The sequence below is a fragment of the Eublepharis macularius genome, chromosome 1 (assembly GCF_028583425.1).
Source record: "Eublepharis macularius isolate TG4126 chromosome 1, MPM_Emac_v1.0, whole genome shotgun sequence".
In the NCBI taxonomy this organism is placed as follows: Eukaryota; Metazoa; Chordata; class Lepidosauria; order Squamata; family Eublepharidae; genus Eublepharis; species Eublepharis macularius.
In genome coordinates, this window is record NC_072790.1 from 75,395,525 (window position 1) to 75,420,456 (window position 24,932).

At 41.8% G+C, this 24,932-nt stretch overlaps 1 protein-coding gene across 5 annotated transcripts in view; it reads left to right on the forward strand.

Moving 5' to 3' along the window:
- The window catches only part of MYO6 (myosin VI), a 159,511-nt gene that overhangs the window by 92,065 nt on the left and 42,514 nt on the right, over positions 1-24,932 (forward strand). For all 5 annotated transcript variants that reach the window (XM_054974132.1, XM_054974126.1, XM_054974141.1 and 2 more), the window contains exons 13-20: positions 2,381-2,538; positions 4,228-4,319; positions 5,462-5,534; positions 5,962-6,089; positions 7,541-7,636; positions 9,094-9,267; positions 13,505-13,543; positions 19,986-20,079. In XM_054974132.1, coding sequence (XP_054830107.1) covers positions 2,381-2,538; positions 4,228-4,319; positions 5,462-5,534; positions 5,962-6,089; positions 7,541-7,636; positions 9,094-9,267; positions 13,505-13,543; positions 19,986-20,079 — 854 coding nt within the window. The remainder of the gene's footprint in view (positions 1-2,380; positions 2,539-4,227; positions 4,320-5,461; positions 5,535-5,961; positions 6,090-7,540; positions 7,637-9,093; positions 9,268-13,504; positions 13,544-19,985; positions 20,080-24,932) is intronic.

Genomic DNA, 24,932 nt, shown 5'->3' on the forward strand with positions numbered 1-24,932 from the left:
GAGAGTACATTAAGGCTGATTACTCTCTAATGTAATGTAGCTGCAGTAATCCCTAATGAATGGGGCCTTTACTTCCTTGATGTATCAGCCTCACAACCAGGTGACTTCAATTGCTGTTTATGGCAGCCTGCCTTAGGAGAAACACTTAGAAAGTGGAGGAGTTCAAAACTGCTCTCTCCTCAGCCCCAGTGCTGCTACGGCATTGAATGTCTTCCCTACAGGCTCTCCTATCATTCCTTTCAATGGTGAGCTAGAGAAGAACATGCCTAGTTTTGACTGCAACCATTAACTCTTTTGCAACAGGGTCTGTTCAGGAAGCCTTGCACATGCATGTGCTCACTTTCCCGCTCTGAACTAGCATAATTTTTTCTCAGTGATGTTGTCTCACAGCCACATCTGAAGTGATGTCGCTGTTAGTAAGAGCAATTAAATTAATTTTTTTTTAAATCTTGGGTTTTTCTGGAAAACACTTGAGGACTCTGAGAAGTCCCCCCCCCTCCTTCTTTTACTTAGAATGTTTACTGCAGAAAAATCACACCTGCCCTAAATAATACCTACCTGAAACATTCTTTCTGTCTTCCATTGTCAAGCAAGTGTTCCTTCTTCCTTAAGGTTTTTGCTCAAGATCTAGACCTTTGACAATATTTTCTACTTTATACATATCGTCCTTTTGTACAACATTGTAAAAAGAGGATTTTTGTACTGACATGCACAGATTTTGGTTATGCGGTTTTTATAATCAACGTTCAGAAATAGTGTGTGAGCAGTGACGTAGAAAAGCATGGGGGAATAGACTTGTACCTTGCAGAACCCCAGAAGATAGGTCCCAGTAGTAACCCTTTGAGTACATTCCCTAGTGGTAACCCTAGTCCCCAGTGGTAACCCTTTGAGTCCTGTCCATGCGGAATGAACCAATCCAACACACATCCCAGTATTTATTTTGCCTTCAAATGCCTCAACCAGATGGCATGGTCCACTTTATCAAAGGCTGCAGATAAATTCAATAGAAACAGCAAAAAGGTATATCCTTTGTCTACATTCAAACACAGATCATCAACTAAGCCAATGGGGTGTCTCCATCTCATAGCGTGGCCTAAACCCAGACTGAAAAGGGTCCAGAACGAATGGTAGTTTCTGATAGGTAGCTCTGTTGGTCTGCAGTAGAACAGCAGGATTTGAGTCCAGTTGCACCTTAGAAACCAACAAGATTTCCAGGGTGTAAGCTTTTGAGAGTCAACACTCTCTTCTTCAGATGCCGAGCAGATGAATTATCCAACAAAACTTGGAGATGGTCCACTACTGCTCAATCACTTTGCCATAAAAAGGCAGCGTAGAGACTGGACAATAATTGGCCACATCATTTTGCTCTAAGGCTGGTTTTTAAGTAGTGGTGAGGTAAGATCCCTGAGTTAATAATTGATTTATTGTAGACATTAAGGGCTTGTTGATGTGGTTCTTACATGATTTTAGCAGCCAGGATTGGTAAGGATCTAGAGCACAAGCAGTGCTCATATAAGGATCATCCCAGGATCTTGTCAGCATCCATCACAGAAACTGGGTTTAAATGGTCCAGACTAGACAGTGTATTAGGCATTTCTTTTTTTGGACCTATATTATGACCGAATCCAGATCAGAGCATATTCTCAATATTTTATCAGCAAATTTGTTTGCAAAAGTATTATAACTACTTTTCTGTTCCTGAGATAATAAAGGCTTAGGTTTAGGAGTCAGCAGATGCTGAGCTGTCTTGTACAATTGTAATGGTTGTGAACTAGCTGATGCAGTAGTAGCAGATAAGTAATATTTCTTAGCTGTGCCATCACGGTTTCATAGGTCTTCCAATGGACTGTACGGCAAGATCTGTCAGATTCAGAAAGACTTCTCCAGCACTGTTTTAGATGTCTCCCAGCTCTCTTCAAGTCGCTCAGCTCCATGGTAAACCAGCGGGTTCCTCCTCAAGGGCAGGGGAGGTTGATGAAGGCTACCTTGTCAGTTGCTTCAAGGAGCTTCCAATTGCAAGCTCCCACTGCAGCCTCAACAGAGGTAAAATCCTAAACCTGCTAAAACCTGCAGAGTGTTCTGGAATCCAGTAGGATCCATGAGCAGACTATTTTAACTGGAGACTCTTTACAATGGGGCGTTGGGGCCACTTTCACCCTTGCCTTGAGTAGATAGTGGTCAGACCATGGTTCAGGCTAAATCTCCAGCCCTGACACCTAACTTTCCCTCAAAGGCTCTTTGCAAAAGATTAAGTTCAAAGTGTGACCTCTTTCAAGCACTGGGCCTGTAATTTTTTGAGAGGGCAGTCAAAGAAAGGTATAAAGTGCTACCATTGAATTAATTCCAGTTCTGCATTTTCTCCTCCTTTTGTACCATGTAGAGTGCCCTTGAAAGTCGAACAAGCAAACAATGCTCGTGATGCCTTGGCAAAAACAGTCTACAGTCATCTTTTTGATCATGTGGTAAATCGGGTAAATCAATGTTTTCCTTTTGAAACGTCATCCTTTTTTATTGGAGTTCTGGATATTGCAGGCTTTGGTAAGTGTGTTTTAATTATTTTGACTGGCTGTGATCCTGCCTTTGAGCAGGTATTAACTCATTTCTTTTTTATTTATGCATTATAGTAAAAGCTAAGTGAGCATTACCTAGTTAATTCCTGAGGCTATCTGATATAAATAATGGAATTCCCTAAATAAGTTCAGAAAAATGTGGGCTCAGCATGTTAGTGGCCTATGATTGTCATTAGTTTGGCAAATGCAATTAATTATATTGCAGTCTCATCCTAGGTGCGTTTTGAGTAAGCACCGTTGAGTTCAGTGGGATGTACTTTTTATAAGGAAGCTTGGCACCTGAGATTTAAAGTGCAATCCTAAGCAGAGTTACTCCAGTCTAAACACACTGATTTCAATTATCTTAGACTGGAGTAAATCTTAGGATTGTACTGTTAGTCTTCCTTACTGTTTAAAAATAAGTAAGTGCAAAAATGCTTGCGGGAAAGCTCTTTTAGGTAAATACAGAATGTGTTCAGTAGCTCATGGAAGAACATTCCTGGTGGCTGCTGTATGTTGGACTGCTTTTTAAAATGCAAATTTATTGTTTCCTCACATTGAGAAAGCCACCCCCCTCATCACAATCATTTAGATATGCTTCTGGTTCTCTCCCCCACCATTTATATGCCACAATTAGGAAGTATATTGCAGTTGTTGCTCTCTGCCTATTAGAGGTGGGCACAAACTGAAATACGAACCAAAGTTCATGACAAACCAGGCCGGTTTGTCCATCCCACGTTTTCATGGCAACTTTTTGGTGCTGCAATGTATTTCAGTGGAGCCAATGCAAGTCAATTGGCAATAGAACTTTTCTGGGGACAGCCGCTTTGGGGGGTGTATAACTCGGACATCTGAAATCCAATCTTCACCAAACTTGGAGGGTGGCTGGAGAAGAGCCTGCTGAAGACTCCCTGTGTGTTTGGCATCTCTGACCACAAGGGGGCCGTTTTACTGCCCCTGGAAGTGACGAACCACGAACCAAATGAACTGGTTTGTGAACCGGGGCAAGTTGGTGGTGCGCGGTTCATGAAATGCAACGAACCACGAAACGCGGTTCATGGCATTTTCCTGGTTTGTGCCCATCTCTACTACCTATGAAACTCTGGAAGTTTGGCTTAGTGTTGTAATACTTTTTAAAAATTTGGCCTGGATTTGCTGTCAGGTTAAAAAAGAAGTAAGATTTAGAATGTGCCTTATTCCACTTATAATTTAATTTCATTTTAGGTTTTCATGGAGTTAAACAACTGAATATTTAAAGCTTAAATATCTTCCTAACACACTGTTCCCCACAGCTGTAGTTTGTACTTTTTATCACTGTGCTACACGCACTCTCATGTATGCATCATGCTGCTTGCGTTCAGCTTAATGGAAGCTGCGAGTTAAATCCTAAGGAAAAAAGGAAGGAATGTATTCTTAAGCCGTACATGTTGTTGGTGATTTTAACTGGGGGAAAATGGGTCAATTAAGGTAGTGTACATGCAGTTAACATTGGTTATGTGACCAGAGCGTATTTTCCTATTTTAAAACTAAACCATGATTTAATATATTTTGTTATTTAACACAATCATTACTACATAGAATAAAAATTCAATCTCCTAACTTACTATTGTATTATAAGAGCACTCTTGGTACTGAATTCTTCCACTTTAATAACATTTTTCATCACTTTATTTCACAGAATATTTTGAACACAACAGCTTTGAACAATTTTGTATTAACTACTGTAATGAGAAGCTGCAGCAGTTCTTTAATGAAAGGATTCTCAAAGAGGTAACTTAGATTGTATTGTGCAGTAGATTGCATTCAGAAATTTTTTTCTGAATACATTGTACAGCTACTGGTGCACTTACTGTATGTAAAGCCTCATATAGGTTTACCATTGACAATGTATTTTTCATGATGACAGTTTTATAGTATATTTAGTTTTTAATGTTTGTGTTTTTTGATATTTGTATATGATTTTAATATATGATGTATTTTTTTGTTGTTAGCCACCCTGAGCCCAATCACGGGGAGGGCAGGGTATAAATCCAATAAATAAATAAATGGTAATTGGTAATTACCACATGGAATGATTACAAGCCAGTTCCTAAAAAAGTCTTTCCCAAGTTTGTGCATCTTCAGAAAAATTCCTTGTCCTTAACACAGTGATTTAAAAGTCTGCCTTTGAAACATGTGGATGAGTTTTATCAGAATTAACCTCAGATATCTTGTTTTCCCACTAATGTTTGGTGTATGTGAACACAATCAGAATGCTTTCAATTCTTACAATGCCTTATTGAGCAGTGTTATACCCTTCTAAGCCCATTCTCTTATAAAGGATATAATTATGATTAGGATGGTATGGTTAGAAGACTTGAAAATAGTGAAGGAAAAGTTTTAAATAGTATTTTTACTTTTCAGTTAGTTTTTCTAGTGCACATAAACCAAAGGGAGGCATGATGCTACTAGATAGGCTTCTGGACTAGAATTGTTTGAACAGGGTCAGCTTTAATAACATCTCTAGCAATTGGAAGGAGACAGGAGACAAAGGCATGATTGTTGAAGATACCCAACGATAATATATTGTATGGGAAAATGAATGAAAAAGGTGAGGGGAAAGGCTTGCTCTGGACACCAGAGAAATACAAACCACAGTGTTTAGACACTCCAAACAAAGCATGTCCTAGCTATTTCAGAGCTATTTTATGTCCTAAAGGTAAGATTGTTTAAGGTTGCTGGACAGTACCCTGCTAGGGACTTACTGGTGTTTCCATGGCACAATCAGCCTGACATTAAGTAAATACAATCAGGCCAGAAGGGATATGTTGGTGTGCAGCAGGCTTGTAAGTGCCTCAATGTAAGAGGCACAAGAAAATGTGCATTCGAGTAATGCTTTCACCTGAATGACAGTTTCCATGTTTCCTTTATAGGAACAAGAACTTTACCAGAAAGAAGGTTTAGGTGTTAATGAAGTACGTTATGTAGATAATCAAGACTGTATAGGTATGTGTGCATTTGTCTCGTTTGTATAAGAAATGAGGAATTTTCTTGCTGTATCTGTATCCAGTGTTAAGGAGGCACCAGTGAAAGAGGAAGGGAGGGTTTGAGGCTTGCAAAAAAAATTATATTAATATGGAGGTCCCCTGGGGTTCCAAGTTTTGAGAAATATTGGGTGAGGGTGTTTTGAGCCTTGTAGTTGATAAATTCATTGTGTGCTAAAACTATAACTTGAGACCAGGAATATTCTGTGTGAAGTTCTAGGTATCCTAGCAGTTGGTGGGATTGTGTGTGTGTCGCAGACTGTTGATTCAACAACAATGCATCTTGAGCCAGATTATTCTTGAAGATGCCTTTAGGATTGGTTGAATTCTGTATTCATGGGTACGGCTTTGACATTACACTTACTTATTGGCTTCTGTCACACAAACAGATCTGATTGAAGGAAAATTAATTGGTGTTCTTGATATCTTGGATGAAGAAAACCGTCTTCCCCAGCCAAGTGATCAGCACTTTACATCGATGGTACACCAGAAACACAAAGATCACTTCAGACTCTCAGTAAGTTTACTTTTGGTATTAATAGTAATTGGTTCCCAGGTCAGGGATGACATAAATAAAAAAACCTGCATATCTCCAATTCTGCCACTTTTCTGTTAATATTTAAAAATGTTTTCAGGTGTGAAAACTGTTAACATGGTGGATTCAGTTGCTCTGGTTTTAGGTGTGTGTGTGAGAGAGTATATTTTTTAATTCAGTATTGCAAGGCTGAATATGAAAGTACATTTTCTCTTACATTTTAGTTATTTTAACTATCTGATTGTCAGGTTGACTATTAGTGCTTAGAAGTCAGAACTGAGAGAGTTGTTTGTCACCATGATATTTTCACTGTGTTGTAGCCATTAGGGTTATGGTTGCAGTGTTGGATACTGGATATTCATTGTTACGGTTTACTGAAATACCAGTCCTTTGACAGGGGTGTCATTTTACACAACTGGCCAAGTGTGCAGACTGAGGCCAGGGTTGTGCCCCCATGTGGACCCCTGTCATGCTGCATAGATAGCCTCTCTTGGCCTGTTTGTTGTGGAAGCAGTGTGGTGGTGGCACCAAGAGAGGGCAATGCTTTTAATGGTAGTCCTTGTGGATTTTACCCTGTGTACACACATAAGGCTTCCTTACACTGAATCAAACCCTTGGCCCGTCAACATCAGCATAGTTTACTCAGACTGGCAGCATCTCTCCAGGGTTGCAAGCTGAGGTCTTCCACATGACCTGATCCCTTTAGCTGGAGATGCCAGGGTTGAACATAAGACCTTCTGTATGCAAAGCAAAGTAATTCCCGCAAGCCAAGGACCCTTCCTGAAAGAAAATAAGAAAAATAAAACTGAATGGTTTCAGCAACTACTCCTAATTACTGTGGCAAGTTATGTATTGATTGAGCATGGTTGAGCGTTGTTTCTGTAGTTCGTTTCTATTGTTTCTATAGTTTGGGAAAGATTGTCATTGAAATCATTAGGCAATTTGACACTTTCTTCACGTACTTACATTATGGGAATATTTCAAGGAAGGTAAAGAGAAAAACCCAGTGCATGTCTTTCTGCACTGTTGTCCTATTGTGTTGGTCCTGTGTGTGAATTTGCATCTCTGCCTATAAGGATGGTGTCAGTAAATGTGGGTCCAGTGCCAAATGTGTGAGCTTGCATCCCTGCTTCTAAGGGTGGTGTTAGTGAGTGTGGGTCCGGTGCCGAATGGAAATCTTTCTAGTCCAAGAAAAGTTACTTGTATTCAGATTGTTGTTCTTCCAGTTAAGCATATATAAGATAAATTGAAAATAATGCAGAACTGTTATGTAGACATTCCAAAGCATTAGTGAGCTTAAACTCTGCAGAAGACTTGGGCCTTTCAATTATGCATTATAATGGGGCACCTTCAAGAAATAAGCTGTGTGATCTTTGTTCTCTGTGGTTTTCTGTGTAGCTTCAATTTGTGGTCTTTTTTTTTGGTGATTGCAGATACCTAGGAAGTCTAAACTGGCTGTTCATAGAAATGTCCGAGATGATGAGGGCTTTATTATCAGACACTTTGCAGGAGCCGTATGCTATGAAACAGTAAGTTGAACTTGATTTACTTAAGTGTGTCACTTTTCTATATTGGTTTTTAAAATAGTTTAGTAGTAAAGGATTATTTAATACGTCATTGTAGTTGTAATTGGGCAGATAAAGAAGATTCAGCTCTATGGGAGGCTAGGAATTTTATGTTATGTACCAGCTTATTGACATTTATAATACATTATATTGAGAATCCTATAAGCTTTCGTTTTGCTTAAAACATTTTATCTCACCTTTCCAGTTTCAGGCCCACAAGTCAGCCAATAACCATAGAAACAGATATTAAAGTTTTAAAATATTAATTCTAACTGGTCAGAGCCCATGAAATCCAGAAACATTAAAGATGTAATCTTTGCAGCCCTGTGAAATATCATCATTTAATGTCTGAATGCCAGAAGGGAGCGAATAATGATGGAGGTACAGGGGAGAGAAGAGAACATTTTTAAAATGATGTACCATCACTGAAGGGACCTTGCTCCTTATGGATGCTAGACTCATGGCTGAGCCCATCATTTTCTTAGGAAACGGCTTAGCATTCTGGAAGTAAAATTTTGCTTTTGCTTTCGTAATACAGTGCACAATTAAAAGAATCATTTTTAATGGTTAGAGCAAGCACTGGATTGTGGGGTGAAGTTCTTAAATACCTTAAAGAAATTATGGAAACAATGTGCTGGTTTTTCCTATAATTTCTATCTAGTGGTATGGTGACCCCATAAGATCACCTATTAAGTCAAGACTATAAAGGTGGGTTAAACCTTGCCAGCTTACAGTGAGTCCTATGTATAGTAAGGCCACTGAAATCAATGGATTTAGACTGAACTAAATTGGTATAGGATTGCACTCTTAGTATGCGACTTGAGAGCATGAGAATTCCTGATTCACTTGGTTAGCTTTTAAACGTTAGCTAATTTTCACTCCCTGTTTATGTTGTTGAGCAATGTTTAAAGATTCATTTATACCTATTTTCGTTTCATTTTTGAACTTTAGTGATATGCGAAATACTAACATTGTCTTGGATTCAGCAGTAATGCCTTTTTTTTTTTTTGCGGGTTACCCCCAAGAACAGCATGAGTGAGCAGTCTGTGAAAATTGACCCCATCTTCTAATTGTGGAACTTCTCTGCTGGATCCAAGGCATAAATAATATCATTCAAAAAATAATGATGCCAGTTTAAGTTGATCGTAACAACTAGTCAATTATCTGGATTTCAATGGATGAACTTTCTTGTTTCAGGCCTTTTTTTCCACGCATGTAGGTTCTGTACATTTTTTGTACAACTGTACTCTTCACATAAACCTGAATGAGTTAATTAAAAGTATTGAAGCGATGAAGGGTTCTATATTTGTATCTGTGCTATTTGTACATGCAAGTTATTTCTTGAGGCTGCACTTAACGTGATAAACTGACACATATAGGCTAACCCGCATATATAACTGTATCATTGTTACCTTATGCAGATGCAGTTTGTAGAAAAGAACAACGATGCTCTACACATGTCCCTTGAATCTCTTATATGTGAATCCAAAGATAAATTTATCCGTCTACTCTTTGAATCTAACACTAACAACAATAAAGACTCTAAACAAAAAGCAGGAAAACTTAGTTTCATCAGCGTGGGAAACAAATTCAAGGTATGCACATGCCAAAAGGCATTACTATTTACTGTACTGCATTCCATTTTAAATGGGGATAATGGGTCTGCAAGGATGAAGAAACAAGGTGCTTTTGGTATCGTATGCTTCTTTTGTCTATCTCGTTCTAAACATGCTTACTCGGAAGCAGCTTCCACTGAATTTGGAGTTCTTTGATCAAGACGTTTCGTGGTTAATAACCAAGGACGAATCTAAGGACGCGATCCTTTTTCTTGGAATAGGCAAGAGGAATAAGATGAGGCTTGCTTCCAAGTAGACCTGCTTAGGATTGTTCTCTAATCCTCTTGAAGCCATTGAAATGTAGCCATCACTACATCACCATAGTGAGTTCCGCAATTTAATTATTCCTCATCGGAAGAAGTACTTATTTTAGTCTGTCCTGAATCTGCTGCCCATCGACTCCACTGGGAGCTCCTGAGTTCTAGTATTATGAGAGAAGAAAAAGCTCTCTCTTTCTCTCCCCCCCCTTTGACTTCCCGCCTGCCTTAGTTTATCCATTTATCCCCCCTCCCCCTCAATGAATGTAAAGTATAACACAGGAAAATAATGGCTTGGAGGAAAATAATTCTCAGGACACTCCATTTCTCTCTTTCCTAAACACCAGTATTTAATGCTTTTCCTAATTTTTCCTTTGGTCTTTGCTGTACATGTAACCTCTACACCTTCTGTTCTTCTATATGATAAGCCTTCTCTCTTTTCTGCTTCCTTTCCCTATTCATCAGTTTTTATTTTAGTTGGCTTATACCAGCTCTGGATGGCTGGAGGGAGCTATAGGGAAGTTGAGAGGAAAAGCAGGCAAAGGCAAACCCGAGGGCCACAGGTAAATGTATCGCATTTGTGGACTGCTTATGTGTCAAGCTGCTGTAATTTCAGCCAGTTCTCTTGTTTCCAGCATGTCACTTTTGCTTCACATAACACTAGAGAAGTATCTCCATCCCACAGCAGGTCTTTGAGTTCTGTACTGATTTTTCCTCATTAATCCATATATTGACCAGGAACATGTCTGCCCAGAGAATTTCTAATGGGAAAAAGAAAGAGCAGATACACTTCAGAAGGGTGGCGGCATGGAATAATTAATGCTGGAAATGTTTCTGATTATTGATCTTTATAGAAAGAAGGGTACATAATAAAATTGAAAAGTGAAATTTAGTTTAAAGCCTGGAGTAATCTCCAGTAGCAATGGGGAACTAGATTTGCAGACCCCTGTTTAAGATTGAAATTGATAATACAGTATGCATATTTGCTAAATGGTGACTTCTGTAAATAAAGAATTGTATGGCTTGGATCCTGCCTAGATTTTCATAGATGCAGGTGGCAGGTGATTTTTGACAATTCCTCCCAAGCAACTTAAAACATATACCCAAAATGCTGCTTCTGGGGGACAGGGGGACCCTAGAAATAGCTTAGGGAGGGAAGTAGAGGTCTCCTGTGGAATTGGTGAGAATCGTCCCTCCCCATGGCACCCACACAAATCTAGGTAGGATCCAAGTTTATGGGTGTACTTGAATTTTTGTGCACAAGTCCGCTGCAGAAGTGTAAGGCTAGACTGTTTCATCCCCATGGTAGTTAACTACCAGATATGAAGATGAGAAAAGGTCCATGTTAAACAAACATGACAACCTCTCATTATCTTGAAAGACTGTATCATCTGCTTTAGAGACCACTTTTCCAAGAAAATATTTTAAATGTACTGGGTTGTAAATGGGATGGAAGAGTTGCAGGCTTTCTGCTTCCAATCCGGAAATCCATATGCACTCCAGTGACTTCTCCCATACATGCTTTCCTTCTGAGTAATTGCAGGCAAATAGCTCACTGAATGCTGCAGTTATTGATTATAAACTATATACTGTAATCAGAATTCCCTTCCCCACTGAAAAAAAGACAGGTCTTTGCCTCTGAACTGCTAATCTTCATTGGTATATATATATACAGCAATTCACATACTTTGCAGAGCGGGATTTTCCTGCTTTCCCCTTCTACTGCAACCCACTGATTCCCCTGAAATCTTGTTCCTCAGTAGTTAGACTTTCACGAACAGCAGTGTGAGCAGTAAGTAGACACTATTAATTGTCCAAAATTGCTGCTCACTTTTGTTTGGAAGAACTGCCTGGTTGGATGCCTGCCATCATGACAGCAGGGGAGTTGAAGGAAGGAAGGGTACAAGCAGTGGATTTGTGTAAGTGGAACTGTTGTATGACATGGATGCTAGGGGTGTGCATGGGGGGGGGAGATTCGGGTTTCCCGCTTCGGTTTAGCCAAAGTGGGAAAAAATGCAGAAATACCTTAATTCCGAAGTGGCAAGCTGCTTCGGAATTAAGGTATTTTACTTGCTTCGGTATGCTCCGTAAATATTCGGAGCATACTGAAGTGAGGGGGGGAACTCCCCCACCCCCCTGGGGCCACCCCTCCACCCTCCACTCACTTACCTGGCAGGAAGGTTTTTGACAGATGGGTGGTGGGTGGCGGCTGCGGCGGCAGCACGAGGCTGCGACGGCCTGGAGCGAGCCAGTTCGGCTCCTCTGCCACCATGCCGCCGCACTGCCGCCGCCCTGAGTCTGCAGGACGGTGGGGAAGGCTGGAGCCGCCTCCTCCTCTTCGGACCCTTCCTGTCCCTCAATTGGCCGCAGTGTGGTGGAGCTGCGGCAGCCATTTGAGGGGCAGGAAGGGCCGGAGGAGGCGGCTCCGGCTCCGGCCTTCCCCACCGCCCCGCAGGCTCAGGCAGCAGAGTGGCGGTGTGGCAGCAGAGGAGCCAGAGCTACCGCTGCCACTGACAAGGTAGGTGGGGGTGAGGGGCTGGGGATGGCGGTGGGGGGCTGGGGGTGGGAGTGGGATGATGTTTAAAGAGCCCCACTGCTGCTTGCAAGCAGCGGCAGGGCCCTTTAAACTCAGCCCCAAAACTTTCCAAAGCATTCTGAATGCTTCAGAAAGCTTTGATTAGGGATTTCTGAATTGGGGCCAGCGTGCTGGCCCCGATTCAGATATCCCTAATCTTTACAGATTGGGTCCGATTCGGGTCGTTTATCTGAATCGGAAACCCGATGCGCACACCCCTAATGGATACTGGAGAATCCCTTGTGTGTGCAGGAGCTCTGTCAGAGCAGAAGGTCTGGGATCCGGCTGGTTGAGGCAAAAAAAATTGTTCCTGGGCTGAGTGACTTCAGACTGCATGTGTGAGGGATTGAATGTGCAAATGCCTCCCCTACACAGAAAGCCAATATATTTATTTACTGCATTTATTGTTTCATCAGTAAACAAAGCAATTTACCACTATTACAACATAAATTTTAAAACAAGCAGCTATTAAACTTAAACTAATTCAATAAAAGTCCTCAATAAGGCAATTTAAAAAACCCTCAAGACATAGCAATTCTGAAATGTTAGTCTTTCTAAGACATCCTCAAATTATGAACAGAATATGCAAGTTTTAGCTAGCCTCCTAAAGACTGTAAGCCCAAGTAGTGTATCTGGAGAGCCACTGTGGTGTAGTAGTTAAAGTATCTAGGATCTGGGAGACCAAGTTCGATTCCCCACTCTGCCATGGAAGCTTGCTGGATGACCTGGAGTCACATGCTCTCGGCCTAAGCTATCTCACAGGGTTGTCGTGAGGATAAATTGGAGATGAGGAGAATGATGTAATCTGCATTGGGTCCCATAGTGGAGAGAGGTGGGGAATAAATGTAGTACCGGTGCATATAAGACCCTGCTTTATGCTCTCTGTGCACCTTTTGCTTACCAATGGGCACTGTGAGCAGGGCCTTATCCGAATAACATAGCTGCTAAAGAAAGGGGCTCCCTGAAGTATGCTGGTGGACTAGCCTTCTCTGCCATGTTGGGACGTGCTAGATTTGTAGGTATAGTCCCCCCACCCCCCATGCTTTATGCCCTGATTGGGGATTGGTTTCCACAAGCTTTTCTTTCCTGACACCTGCTTGTTTCACTTTCAGTGTCTGATAACTAATGTTCAGTCAGTTTCTGCTTGTGTTGCTAACAATGTTCAACTAAGAATAATAAGTAAGGCTGTTGATGCCATTATAGCAGTTGTGTGAAGGACCCTCTGTCAAGATGTGTGCGCATGTTTGGCTCCTCATCTCCATTTGAGCAGCAGCTTGTGCATCTGAAAAGCTAGCACAAAGCCACGCATGCAATTAGTGGTGTGTTCTGCTGTTTGCTTAACTGGGAGATCTCCCTTTTGATACAAATGCTTTTGTTTTTACAGACTCAGCTAAACCTGCTCCTGGAAAAGCTTCGCAGTACTGTAAGTAAAGTGCAACACATGTGCAGGCACACTCCCTTCTGTTTTGTGTCACAGACTCCCTTTTGTTCATATTTTGGGGTCTGCATTAAATCTAATGTAGATGATTATCTGAAATGGTTTTCTGCAGGAATACATTCATCGAATGTATAAAGTTACATCTGCTCACACAAGGCAAGTGATTGCAGTAAAGACCATCTCAGTGTTTTGCGTTAAACGAGAACAGGGCCCTTTTCACACTACTTACTTGCTTCTGAAACATCATGATATGTAGCGCAAAAAACGCGGAAGATAGCATCTTCTTGCAAGAGTTTTGTGCGACATTGCGCAAAGAAGACACTATCTTCCGCGTTTTTTGCAATACATATCGCGATGTTTCGGAAGCAAGTAAGTAGTGTGAAAAGGCCCCAGTACTGAAAAATTGCGCACCAATAATAATAATGATAATAACAAAAACCACCACCACCACCACCACAATAACTGGGGAATCTGGGCTTGGGGGTGGGGGCTGTGAAACCATACCCACTCTTGTAAGAAAAACAGTGGGTCGATACTTGCCTAACTTCCTGCATTGCTGTATGCCTTTGTAGTGATACACCAGAGATCAAGCAAGTGTCCCTGCATTGCTTAGGCAACTGGGGGGCTCCCTGTCATCCAGCAAGGAATCCCTGTCCAGTTGCCTTGGCAACACTGGGACACATTCTTTCCTTCTGTGGTATGTTGTGAGGCTTATAGCAGCATGTGAACAGAGAACTGCATTGTCCTGCCACTGTTGAAATGGACCAACTTTCCCCACCTTCATTGCCTCACCAAACAACAACAAAAGGGAAAGAGGAACTTTGCAGTTTGAGTAGAAGGCTGTGAAATGAGATAGAGGCTGGTTTGATTCAGTCTTGGCAAAGGGCAGTTCAGATTTGTTTTTCTCATCACTGTAAATTGGTGGGCCCAGCATGTTGGCTTGGCAAATTTGCCTTATGATGAGGAGATGATACTGAAAAATTTACCAATTTCTGTCTCAATCCATTTTTCAGAGCATCTTTTTCTTTGGGTAGGACATTTTGTTTGTTTGTCAGGTCATTGGTGCCTCTGCATCATACCAAAGTGTGGCAAGTTCATGAGAACAATGATTGAGATCTGAGGTCTACTTCATTTTTGTAACCTTTTAAAGCCAGGCACCTGTATGTCGTGTGATTGGAGTGAAATATATTTAAATACATTAACATGCCATACATGTACATGCCATAGGGAGATTTTGGTTAGCTTCAGCTTCCCATGGCATATACCCATATTCATAGACTGACATCACTGGAAATTCCAAAAGGTTGGGTGTGTGTAAATAATGTTTTTGAAACCTATCTTGTGTAACAGCAGCTCAAGGATATACGTTTCTAGTATGTTTAATTTCCATGTTCTGTTTCATCTATTTCTGTTCTACATTTATTCTCCTGAGCAACCTGTTACTCAGATGTGTATGCAGTATACATAATTACAAGGTTATAATTAACCTCAATTGACCATAGTTCTGGAATGTTCTAAACAAACAAGATGTATGATGCATTTAAGGATTTCAGCATGTATTTTATGGTTTCTGTGCTGTACTCCTTAGAAACAGTGTTCGGCATACTGAGCAAACTGTGTGTGTGTGTGTGTGTGTGTGTGAGAGAGAGAGAGAGAGAGAGAGAGAGAGAGAGAGAGAGAGAGAGAGAGAGAAACAGACAGACAGAAACATAGCCTTACTGATTAAGTACAGGACTTGCAAATGACAGGAGGAGTGATGTGCTTTAGAGATTTTAATCAGAGGCCCAAAACGGTTCAGTTCAGCCACTTCAAGTTTATCCGCTATAGTAAGCATAGTTCTGTGGAATGAATACACTCTAATAACACTGAACAAACACTGTGAATAACAGAAACTAGTTTAAACTTCTCAGCCTCTCTTACTTCTGGTATAAAGTACGTAGCAAAATCAGATGACAGTTTAAGTAGTGAACAAAATGAAGTTCAAAAGGAAGTTCTTCAGCCCTCTGGATTATATTTGACAGCATTATCCATTTATTGCACTTCAGGTTTCTCTTTTTCTTTTGTATTTGTTTACACTGAGTCTTCAGGGAATATGTTTAGAATAAATGACTGAGAGGTTCTGGCCGTACTGAATCACTGTAGATAGGTTGAGGAATTCCTTAAAGATTTTAAATCCTAAGTCAGCAAATGTCATATTTTATTAAAAGCACTCTTAATAAATGAGTTGTTAGTTTGGGGGGGGGGGGGGTTGGTAACTTTTTTGTTTTCCCTGGGATTCTGAAGGTCTTTGGACTTACCATGTACTGTCTTGCTTTGATGGCACCTACTTTCTACTTAGAGCTCATAAGTTTTGAATTGAGAATGTTATTTCAACTCCTTTTCTCCTGTGGCAGGCTTTTGCAGAAATAACGATAACACCTTGCTTTAACAGCCTGTCAAAATTGTATGTTTTGGGGGGAGAGGGGGGAGGCTGTGCAAGGGAGCGGGGAGAAAGATGTTCAGGATATAGCTATATTAAAGTAACCTGAAAGGTGTAAAGGGTGTTCTTCTACAAAGTGGAGGGAATGGGTTATCCCAGCCTGTATATCCTGTTACTTTATTCTGTTTCTTGTGAGAGCTGGGTGGGCATCTTTCCTTTTGGCTTTAGATTCAGACACTGCATATAGCAGTTGATGTCGTAGAAGGCAAGGACAGGAAAATAGAGTTTTTAAAAAAGCATAGGAGGGAAATGGTGGGAGAATAGTTAAGAGTAATAAAAAGCTTTTAAGTACAGTTATTCCACTAATGAATTCAGTGATTTAGAAAGAACTTCTTGGATATTACCCAGTTTTCACAAATAAAGAGGCTTGCTGAATGTTCCTTAGGGGCATCTCTTTTTTTAAAAAAAAAACCCACTGTGTCATGGTGACATTAAAAATATACAAGCATGAGATTTGTACAGGGGGAATCCCATCCTTTCCCCTGCTACCTTGCTGGACCTCTCACGCAGCAAAAATTTGACAAAAAGAAGGGGGGGAACTTAACCCCAAACAAAATTGAATTAAGAACCAAGAAGGTTTAAGAAATCTCAATCACAGTGCCAAATATTAAACTTACTAAATGCAGAACATATATAATATACAACAAAATATATGCATCAAATATAGCCTCAATACAGCATCAAATATAGCCTCAATATGCATCAAATATAGCCTCAATATGCTCAAATATAGCCTCAATACAGATTAAAATCTTATTAAAAAAACTCAAACCAGAATCTTACGTGACCCTGACTAAATGCATTTCGGCCATGTGGCCTTCTTAAGTAGTCAAACATAGTTATTACCCAGTAATAACAATTCTAAGACATAAAAGGCAAACCATGTTGCTAACGACTCACTTCTTATCCCCACGGATGCACAGAATGCAGGGGTAAGAAGTGAGTGGGGGGGAAAACGGTTTGCCTTCCCACCGCGGGGCTGCAAGAAGGCCTGCCACCATGGCGCCAGGCCTTCCTGCTGCTTCGGGGCTTCTCAGCTGGGCAGGGAGAAGGTGGGTGAACAGCCACTTTCTCCCTGCCCAGCTGATATGCAGGCAAGAGGGTGGTGGCGGAGCCTTCCCACCCACTGTCAGCTGGGCCAAGAGGATTTCTTTCTGTTCAGCTGATCTGCGGGCGAGGGGGGGTGGCGGTGGAGTCCTGCCCGCCTGCTGCTCAGCTGGGCAGGGAGAAGGCTCTCTCTCTGCCCATCTGATCCACGGCCTGGCCCAGTGGCCAGCTGCTGCCTGGCCTGGCAGCCTGCTGCTAGAGCCCATTGTATTCTTTCACAACAGGTTCTGCCGCTAGTACAATAATAATTAACAAATATAATCAATATAGGACCAAGTTGGAATATATGCTCGAAAAGAAAGAATGGGAAAACTTTAAAAAACGTTATTAAATTTGCTACATTCCTTATACTGTTGGTAATTTGTTACATTACTTATATTGTTGGTTTGCAGCACTACCACCAGTGGCAGCTTGACTCATACAGTAGGAGTGGCAGCGACTCCAGAGTAGACTTGGGCACGATCGGAATTATGGTCTGAAAATTGCCCCGATTTTGGTGTTTGTGCCATCGGGACTGGCCTGATCGGTTCTGTCCATGGCTCCCGGTTCAGCGGTCGGGTGGGGCGCTCTATCGGGTCTCGATCAGATCGATTGGTTTACGTTCGGGATTGCAGTCTGCAGACAGTCTTGCGCCAGCCATCTGTTCCTGAGGGAACAGAGCCCCATGGAAACGGAGCCTGGGGAATGCCGGAGCTGTTTGCCCTCCTTCTGTCGCCCTGGAAACGCGAATAGAAGCCCAGCTTTCCTTGATCAGCAGGGCTTCCTTCCAACCACGGAGCAGCCAGAAAAGCACATGCCCGTCTCGTCCATTTGGGAGAAGAGAGGGGAGGGCGGGGGAAGGGGGTGTTCTTCTGTAGCCATGGGCACTCGAATCTCATCCCTGCAAAGCCTGAGAGGCAGCTCTTACGGCCAAACACAGCCCTCCTGCGTAGCAGACCCAGGCTTTATAGATAGCCATGTGCTACGCAACAAAGTTTCACTTTCCGCTTGCGGGTGGAGTGGGACAGAGGCGAGCTCTCGCTTGCTGCTTTTGGAGAGAGAAAGCGCAAGAGAGAGAGGGGGGGTGCTTTAGCTTTGGGCTTCAGCAGATAGGGAATTAGGGAATAGGGAGCTGTCTCCTCTGGTTCCAGGGCTCCTGCCTAGTTCTGGGGCCAAGCTCGGTGGGCACCTCGGCTGAGGGCTCAGGTCTGGGGGGTAGTGTTGCAGCTGGGGTTGGGCTCTATTCCTATTCTCTCTCTCTGCTTCCAGGGCTGCCGTCTAGCTCTGGGGCCAAGCTCAGCGGGCACCTCCTTGGCTGAGGGCTCACACAGTATTACACACTCTAGTGCCTGGTCACTCTGGTCTGGGGGAGTGTTGGTGGTGGGGCACCCTCCCGCGTCGGCCTTCCCAATTCCCGATTCTGTATCGGAAATGGGACTTGATCGGCGAGGTTCGGGTACCTAGGTTCGGCGCCGCCACAGAATCACGATCAGCTAAATCGGGATTATTTTTTGGATCGTGCCCATGTCTACTCCAGAGGCTCCAGTTTCCACTTCCTGCCTGTCTCATGCAGGAGGCAGTGGCTTCAGTTCCCCCCACCTGCCCATCTGAACTGGGGGGATCCAGTCCTTTTTTTGCCAGCCTGCACGCCTGCAGTGCCACCACTTCCTGCGTTGCTCACATGGCTGCTGTAGCAGCTGCTCTGGCAGTGAAAGCAGTTTCCACTCCTTCTGATTTCCTACCCATTTGAAGCACCTCTTCAGACTTGGCTCATGTATTGGTGGGGGTAGTGGCTCCCATTCCTCCTCCGTGTCCACCCACCAGTCAGATTCCTTTGGCCAGCTCGAGTTCCATGATTGCATGAACTGTTGTTGTATTGTTCATGCAATCACAAGTGACTAGTTCTCCCTTCTCCAAAATGATAATCTATATCTCAACATTTTTTTTCTTTTTGGGATTTTTCTCTGTAAACCTGGGGTTTCCCTGAGGTTTGTAGAAACATCACCCTAGTCTGTACTTAATCGCAGTGTGTAGATACAACAATCTGCATGCCAAGGTCCTGGCTCAGTTGCTGCTGTTGCACAGTAGTCAACTGGTTCGCTGCAAATCAGCGCTCTACTGATTCGAATCCCACTACTGCCATCAGCTCAGTAGGTGGCCTTGGGTAAACCACTCCTCTCAGCCCCTGCTCCCCAGCTGTATTGTGGAGATAATAATACTCACTTATTTACTACTCTGGGTGAAGCACTAATCTGTCTAGAAGAGTGGTATATAAGCACAGTTATTGTTACTGTTATATATTAGGCACAGAAAACTTCCTTAAAGAAAAAAGAAAAAGTTATATTACATTTACAAAACCTCCCTGTGCATTTTTCTTTACTTTGTCCATCTCTCTCTCAAAAGGAATTTTCTGTTGCAAAAGCTTTGAGAAAAACCAACTAGTGCTTAGATGGGAAAAAGGTCTAGGGAGGGAGAATGGCTGAACTACCAAGTTAGTTCTCAAATAATCTGGTTGTGTATTGCTGTGCCCTCTTTGGAAACTTCCAGCTTTTTACTAAATGAAACAAGAAATCTCTTACAAGCGTTCCTTCTCTTTTGTAAGGAAGGTGATCATAACAGTGGAGGAAAAAGTTAATGTGATTCAGTAGCACAATAGCAATTATGTTTAAATGTCTCTCCTAAGTACTAGTTTTGCCGAAGGTGAAATAACTTGAGGTTTTAATAGACAGCTTAAGGCTCAAGATCAGTTGTCAGGAGGCCTGTGGAGTCAAGTAGAGCTGAAGCTTCAAAAGCTGTTATTTTTACTCTTCAGTGATTCACAGATATTCTTATGATACTGCTAACCCACTGTCTTTCCAATAGGGATCTAGCTTTATTCGCTGCATTAAGCCTAATCTAAAGATGACGAGCCACCATTTTGAAGGTGCCCAGATTCTGTCGCAGCTCCAATGTTCAGGTAATTTGGTTTGTTTGAATTAGTTCTAGTAGCATTGTTATTGTGTCTTTTTGAAAAAACTACACGCCGAGTTGTTTGAGCCCAAAAATTTTAACGGCAAATTTAAGTGTTTTTTTTTTTAAATTAAGATTTTAGTCCAGTGACACCTTAGAGACTAACAAGATTTTCAGGATATAAGCTTTTGAGTCAAAGCTCCCTTCATCAGATACAGGGAAGAAGGGAGCTTTGTCTCTCAAAAGCTTACACTCTGAATATCTTGTTGGTCTCTAAGGTACCACTGGACTTAAATCTTGCAATTTTACTGCAGACAATCATGGCTACCTACCCGAAACTACCTTTAAATATTGAAAAGTAAAAAGAAAAGAGGACTGGAATTCTGTGTTCTTCAAAATTAATGTCTGCAATAAAAAAGGAAACTTAAATATATGCTCCTGAGCACAAGCTGATAATAATACACTATCTTATTAGAAAGAAAAATATGCCATCCCCATCTGAGCACTTCTGAAATCTTTATTGCCTTCCCAAACATAACAAACAGTGGATTCCATTTTAATTACTGCACTGATGGTAACATATTATTAATCTTCCTTGCCATAACAATGTGCCAGCTTTTTGTAGAGCACTGAGAGAGATTTCTGTTATGAAAATCTTATACTTTTACAGCCACATTCCTCCCACCACCTTGGTAATGGAGGCATGTCTTTGAGGGGGTGGAATCATGTTATCTGCTCAAGCTGCACAAGTACATTCAGGTTGGAGGTCCTGCACTGGCATCAACAGTTGTGCTGCTACGAAGAGCTAACTACTGTGTATAGGAAGAAAAATGTATATTTGGTAGTTTCTTGCATGTCTCTTCAGTCTCTTTTGAAGGGGGGAGGCCGGTGAAGAAGGTCAGACTGCTTTTTTGTCTGTTTCCCTTCCCTGTGTAATCTGAGAAGCCATCACAGGGAGATCTGTGCTAAAATGACACATAAGCTACGTATTTTAGACATAGGGCAGGGAAACAGACGATCAAGGCTACTACAAGTAGACATGGGCACGAACCAAAAAAAGTTAACGAATTTGTGGTTCGGTACCGCCAACAAAACCGAACTAATGAACCGCAACGAACATTTCCCATTGACGAACCTGTTCGGGGTTCATGGAGGTCAGAACAGCCCCCGTTGGACTTAGAGAGCCCATATTCACAGGGAGTGTTTAGCAGGCTCTCCTCCAGCCAGCACCCCAGTTTGGTCAAGATTGCAGTAGGGATCTTGGAGTTATACCCTCTCCGATCCAAGGCCCGCAGGAAACTCACACTCGATACAATTAGAGCCACCAGTTGACATTGGCCCAGTGTGCAAGGGGTGTACTCAAAGGGTTTGCAGGGGTGAGATTGGAGAGCCCATGGCTACAGAACACCCCCCCTCCCTCCCCCGGGTGTCCTCTCCCAAGTTGTAATCACTTTGCAGCTCCATGGTTGGAAGGAAGACCTGCCGATCAAGGTAAGCTGGGCTTCGATTCGGGTTTCCAGGGCAACAGAAGGAGTGCAGACAGAGTTCAGGCATTCCCCCGGCTCTGTTTCCAAGGGAATTGATTGATGGTGCCTGATTGTCTGGCTTCAAGAAACCGCAGACGGACGCAACGAACTGGGCTTCTTACGAACACTGGTTCGTTGGCCTTGGACACTCGCAAACTGCCGGATCGCGAACAGACAATCAGGTGGTTCGTGGGGGTTTTGCGTTCGTAATGTGGTTCATGCCCATGTCTAACTACAAGTCATGACAGTAAGCATTATGGCTGCATTTAATTTGTTGTAATTCATGTGATTTACAATTTTTAAACCAAATCCTCAAGAAAGCAAGATGCTCTCTTTTTCATATCTGTATAAAAGCTTACGTTCTGGTATGTTTTGTGACTCTTAAAAATAATACAAAAAAGTCTGAGGTGCAAAAGGCTGACTTTGAAGTTTAGTTGGAAATGTATAGCTCATAGTGCAAGTTTTTGTTATCACTCATTCTTATGAAGGCACAATCTCCCCAAGTAAATCAAGGATGCATTCCAAATACTGTGAGATCAAATTGCTTGTTTGGATGCAAGCCTGCTGAACGCTTCTTAGTGAACAAACATAGGACTGGGCTACACAGCTGAAACCTGTAGGGATCCTAAATGGAACTTCTGCTAAAGTCAGTGTGGGCATCCCTATTTCAATGTATGTGCAAGTCAGCAATAGCATCAGTGCATCATATTTTGTTTACTTTAAAAATCATTTGTATTCTTATTGAAGTCTGATCTACCACAATATATAGTGGTATAACTGCTTTATAGCAATGATTGTCCACACAGTGGTGTGAATGAACGCTATAGTGCAGTGACAGCACAAAACTGAATGATGTGTGGACGTATCAGTCTCACCTGGATCTCTCAGTTAATGTACATCACACATCTGATGAGACTTGTGTGGGTGCAGGTTGGGAGTTAGCAAATTTGGAATACTACACTGGTTTGGCCTAGGTGTCGTACCCTTATAATTTTTCCTGATGTGATCCTTATTTCCATTTATTAGCTTTGTTATTTGTCCTCCTGGCTTCTCTCTCAAGCTCCTGCTCATTTTTAGCATACCCGAGGCCATGAGGCTTTAAGCATCTGGTTCCTATTGGCAACCTCCCTATTGCTCATCATGTCAAGCAGCATGTTACATTAAATTTAGCAAGTCAGTCACAACTACTTAACCACTTTGCTTTAATTAGGGATCTATTGATACAATTTTTGGCTGATCATCTGAAGGCTGATAGTTCTTGGCAGTATTATGAGGCTGCAAGGGATGGGAGAGGGAGAGTAATGAAGCTCTTTATTTCTTGATTGTTCCTGAGCCAGTTGTGTTTTATGGGCTTTTTTTTTGGTCTTCAGGTTGAGAAACAAGCTCATGTAAATTTTAAAATACCCCCCTCCCCCATAAAATAAAAGCCTTGTTAATATGGGTAGCTGAAGAGAGAAATCAAAATAACACAAATGTCACCAAGAATAAGTACAGAAGGCAGTGTGTTGCATTTCTCCCCTTTTTTGGAAGGAACTGTGACTGCATGGCAAAATGCATGCTTCTCGTTTATTGGATTTTTCTCCCAAGGTCACATTTTAAAGCCCACAACATAAAAATAAAAATAAACTGTAAGATCATCATCTCTAACATATCAGCAAAGAAACTTCTTTCTGTCTAAAGCTAAATAAAATGTGTGGACACATCCCCAATATAGATATGCATGTGTTTGAAGGCACATCCAACTTGCTAACCTTCCTTTCTCCCAAAAAGGACTCTACTTATTCTCTCTGTCAGTGAAAACCAGTCTGAAAAGATGGTTTGTAATAGAGCAGATAATTAACGTCTCATTCAGGAGGGGATGGAGTGTCAGATGACTTTGTATAATAGTGTATGATAGCAAATAATAAATTGTCTTGGATGTCAGTTGTCTGGTTATTCTCCATCCTTCATGGTAAAGACCTTTGAGTTGTATGAATTGGAAAATAAGTTATTCAGGCACTTGCTCTTGAAAAGCCAGTGTGGTGGAGTGTTCAGCTATGACTGGGGAGATCCAGGTTGATACCTCTTGAAGCTCAAGGCATATTCTTGGGCCATATGCACAGGCCCAGCTTATCGTACCTTGCAGGGATCTTCTGGAAAAATTGTAGAAGGGAGAACTGTGTGTGTTGTCCGGAGCTGCTTCAAGGAAGGGCAGGATAAAAATGTGACTCGTACTGTTGGGTTTCTAGAGACTGCTTTTCGGATTGTTAGAAATTAAGTCTAGCTGTTTGTATTCCACTCATCTTGCACTTCTGCTGTTTTCTTACAAATATTTGAGGAACTGGTTTTGAACAGTTCTGGTCATTCAGGTCATTCAATGAAGATGGTAGTAACCAGCTTCTCATCATTATCCTTTTCTGTACAGTGTGTTTGAGGTTTTCCCTGTGTTGAAGCGTGAAGTTCTGTGCCAGTATACTGATGCCACCTAATGTGTGCTTCCAAATTCAGTCTTACAGTTTTGGTGTTGGTCTGTTGTGGGGACCTGAGTATGGCTGAAACTCTATTTATATAAGAAATAATGATGGACTATGCCTTTATGGAGATTCTGAACTAGAATTCATATAGACAGGATTCAGCAGTCTGGCTTGCAGTGTTGTAGTAACATCTGCCAACTGGTAATGCTAACGATTGACCTAATTTATTGACTTAATTTATAATGAGAAGCATTTGCCTTTTTTTTCTTTCTGAATCTAGTTTGTGCCTGTGTAACCTAAAGAATGGATACTTTAACATTCTGTGAAAAGCTGTTCCAGATGATAGTTTGAGAGCTTTATGGTATGTTTAATGCTGTGGCCAGCCTTTTGCCAGTGGCAAGTAATTGAGAGTACATTATCCCAGATGTCCTGTATCTGCTGTCTTTGACTCTCTTCCAATTTTCAAAACATATGACCCAGGATGCCTTCTTTCATTCCTGTTTCCCAGGGATGTGAATTCATAAAATAACTTAATATAATCAGATCTGAATCCCCTCTGTTCTTTAGTGCCCTATATGGAATGTGATTGCTATGTCAACAGTCTATTAGGATTTTTTTTTTTTAGAAATAACCATTATTTTGGAATACCACTCTTACTTTACACTAATGCACAAGGCAAGGGCAGTAGGCAGGAACAAACTGAGACAGAGCTGATATACTGGTATGAGTGAGATGTCCTCCAGAAGAGGATCATCCTGCCAGGCATCTATGCACATGCTGCTTCCACTTTCCAACGATCATTGCACTGGCAGTCATTGCACTATCCCCTCTGGCTCGGGCAGGACTTCCTTTATGCTACATAAGTGGTTCCTGCTTGCTTT